At 35.1% G+C, this 2,047-nt stretch overlaps 1 protein-coding gene across 1 annotated transcript; it reads left to right on the top strand.

Moving 5' to 3' along the window:
• Window positions 1-2,042, top strand: LOC103269398 (protein tyrosine phosphatase type IVA 1-like; the record flags this gene model as incomplete). The annotated part of the gene is made up of 3 exons (XM_008066990.1): window positions 1-263; window positions 1,606-1,698; window positions 1,893-2,042. Coding segments are annotated over exons 1-3 (348 nt in total), but the record flags the coding sequence as incomplete, so codon positions are not given.
• Between the last annotated feature and the right edge of the window lie 5 nt (window positions 2,043-2,047).

The following is a 2,047-nucleotide window of genomic DNA, read 5'->3' as shown; positions in this document are numbered from 1 at the left end:
GTTAGGAGGTTCATTTCATTTATCATTACTTCCAACTTCATACTCAAAGCACTGAGAATTGCAAGTGGAGTACATCGAAGTAGACTTCAGTTTCTTTGCATCATTTCTGTATTCAATTTTTAAATTCTTTCATAACCCCGTTGAGTGTTTAAATTACCATGGCGCGAATGAACCGCCCAGCTCCTGTAGAAGTCACATACAAGAACATGAGATTTCTTATTACACACAATCCAACCAATGCAACCTTAAACAAATTTATAGAGGTAAGGTTTGATACTTTATTTTGTGCATAAGTTGATGGCCGTTTAATAGTGGAGCATATATCTAACAAAATTATTACTACTTTGGAACATTTGGGATGATATGCCTTCTGATCCAATTTCCATAGAGAACAATCAATGTCTTTTTTAGGTTGGAGGTAAATTATTTTATGCATTTTGAGTGGGACATGCTTGAGTTTGGATTTATAAGTTAATAGTTCTTCATGCATCTGAACTTGTTTAGTTTAAATTGATATGTGGACAGTGTAAAAGTGTAACTTTCGCTTACCTTGTAAGACACTCATATGGGGGAGGCTGCTATTTGTGGATTATTTTAAATGTCTCCTAAGCCTAATGAATAATGTCCTAGACTCAAGTTAGTTTATGTCTTGAATCTAATTTGATGCTTAGAAGCCAATTTTCAGCTATTAAATCTGCTTCCTCATGATAGTTACATAGGCCAAACCGTCTCACTGTCTACCTCTTTTTACTAAGAGAACAGAATAGAACACTGAATAATACAGCTGGATGCATACACATTTTAATTTGTAAATATCTTCTAGTGTTCAGACATAGCAAGAAGGCCTTTCAGGTTATAGGAAAATACTGTAATGGCACTTTTATTTTTGATTACCATCTCTCAATTTAATGTTGGGAGAGTTTTAATTAGTAATAATGCACTTTAAAGCCTATAGTTTTAAATCGTATGTAGATTTTTTCCCTTGTGTTTTCAGGATTTTATAGTCTTTAAATATACATCTTTTTAACTTTTGAGTTGGAGTCTCACTCTGTTGCCCAGGCTGGAGTGTAGTATCATGTTCACTGCCACTGCAGTCTCAACATGCTGTGCACAGGAGATCCTTACATCTCAGCCTTCCAAGTAGCTGGAATTAGAGGTGCACGCCACCATACCCAGCTAATTTTTTGATTTATGGCAGAGAGGAAGTCACATCAAGTTACTTGGGCTTGAACCCCTGGGCTCAGGCACTCCTCGCCTTTACCTTCTAAAGTTCTTGTATTACAGGTGTGAACCACTGTACCCGACCCTTTAGACTTTATACTATGTACTTCAAATGAATAATAATTTAAGATAGTAGTAAAATTAAATCAGATTATTAGCTTGCTTAAGTTCGTTTGATGTATAACACTCCATTTTCCTTTTATGCAATTCTAGTTATTGTCATTTAAAACAAGATTGTTTACTTGTTAAACATACCAAGGTTCAAGCATTCTTTGCATGACTTTCTCTTAGCCCGCATCTGAACTGATCAGAAATGATAGCAAATGTTGAGCAGTAGTGATATTCTAAAGACTTTAAAGTTTTTGTAATATGTGTTTTCTCCAGGAACTTAAGAAGTATGGAGTTACCACTGTAGTAAGAGTGTGTGAAGCAACTTATGACACAACCCTTGTGGAGAAAGAAGGCATCCATGTTCTTGTAAGTATTTATCACTCCTCATGTTTGATTCTTTGCTACATAAGGTTACTCAAATAAATCACAGTAAGGTTTAATAATACATGTTGCTAAACATTAATAAAAATGCTTTTGAAACATTTAGATATTAGATACTAAGAATTATCAGTATGATATTTATACTAATGGCCTAATATTTATATATTGTTTTGACTTAGGATTGGCCTTTTGATGATGGTGCACCACCGTCCAACCAGATTGTTGATGACTGGCTAAGTCTTGTAAAAATTAAGTTTCGTGAAGAACCTGGTTGTTGTATTGCTGTTCACTGTGTTGCAGGTCTTGGGAGAACGCCAGTGCTTGTTGCCCTAGT

This window comes from Carlito syrichta, unplaced genomic scaffold, assembly GCF_000164805.1.
Source record: "Carlito syrichta isolate Samal-C Ts95f unplaced genomic scaffold, Tarsius_syrichta-2.0.1 Scaffold106270, whole genome shotgun sequence".
In the NCBI taxonomy this organism is placed as follows: Eukaryota; Metazoa; Chordata; class Mammalia; order Primates; family Tarsiidae; genus Carlito; species Carlito syrichta.
This window is presented reverse-complemented; position numbering and strand designations above follow the sequence as displayed.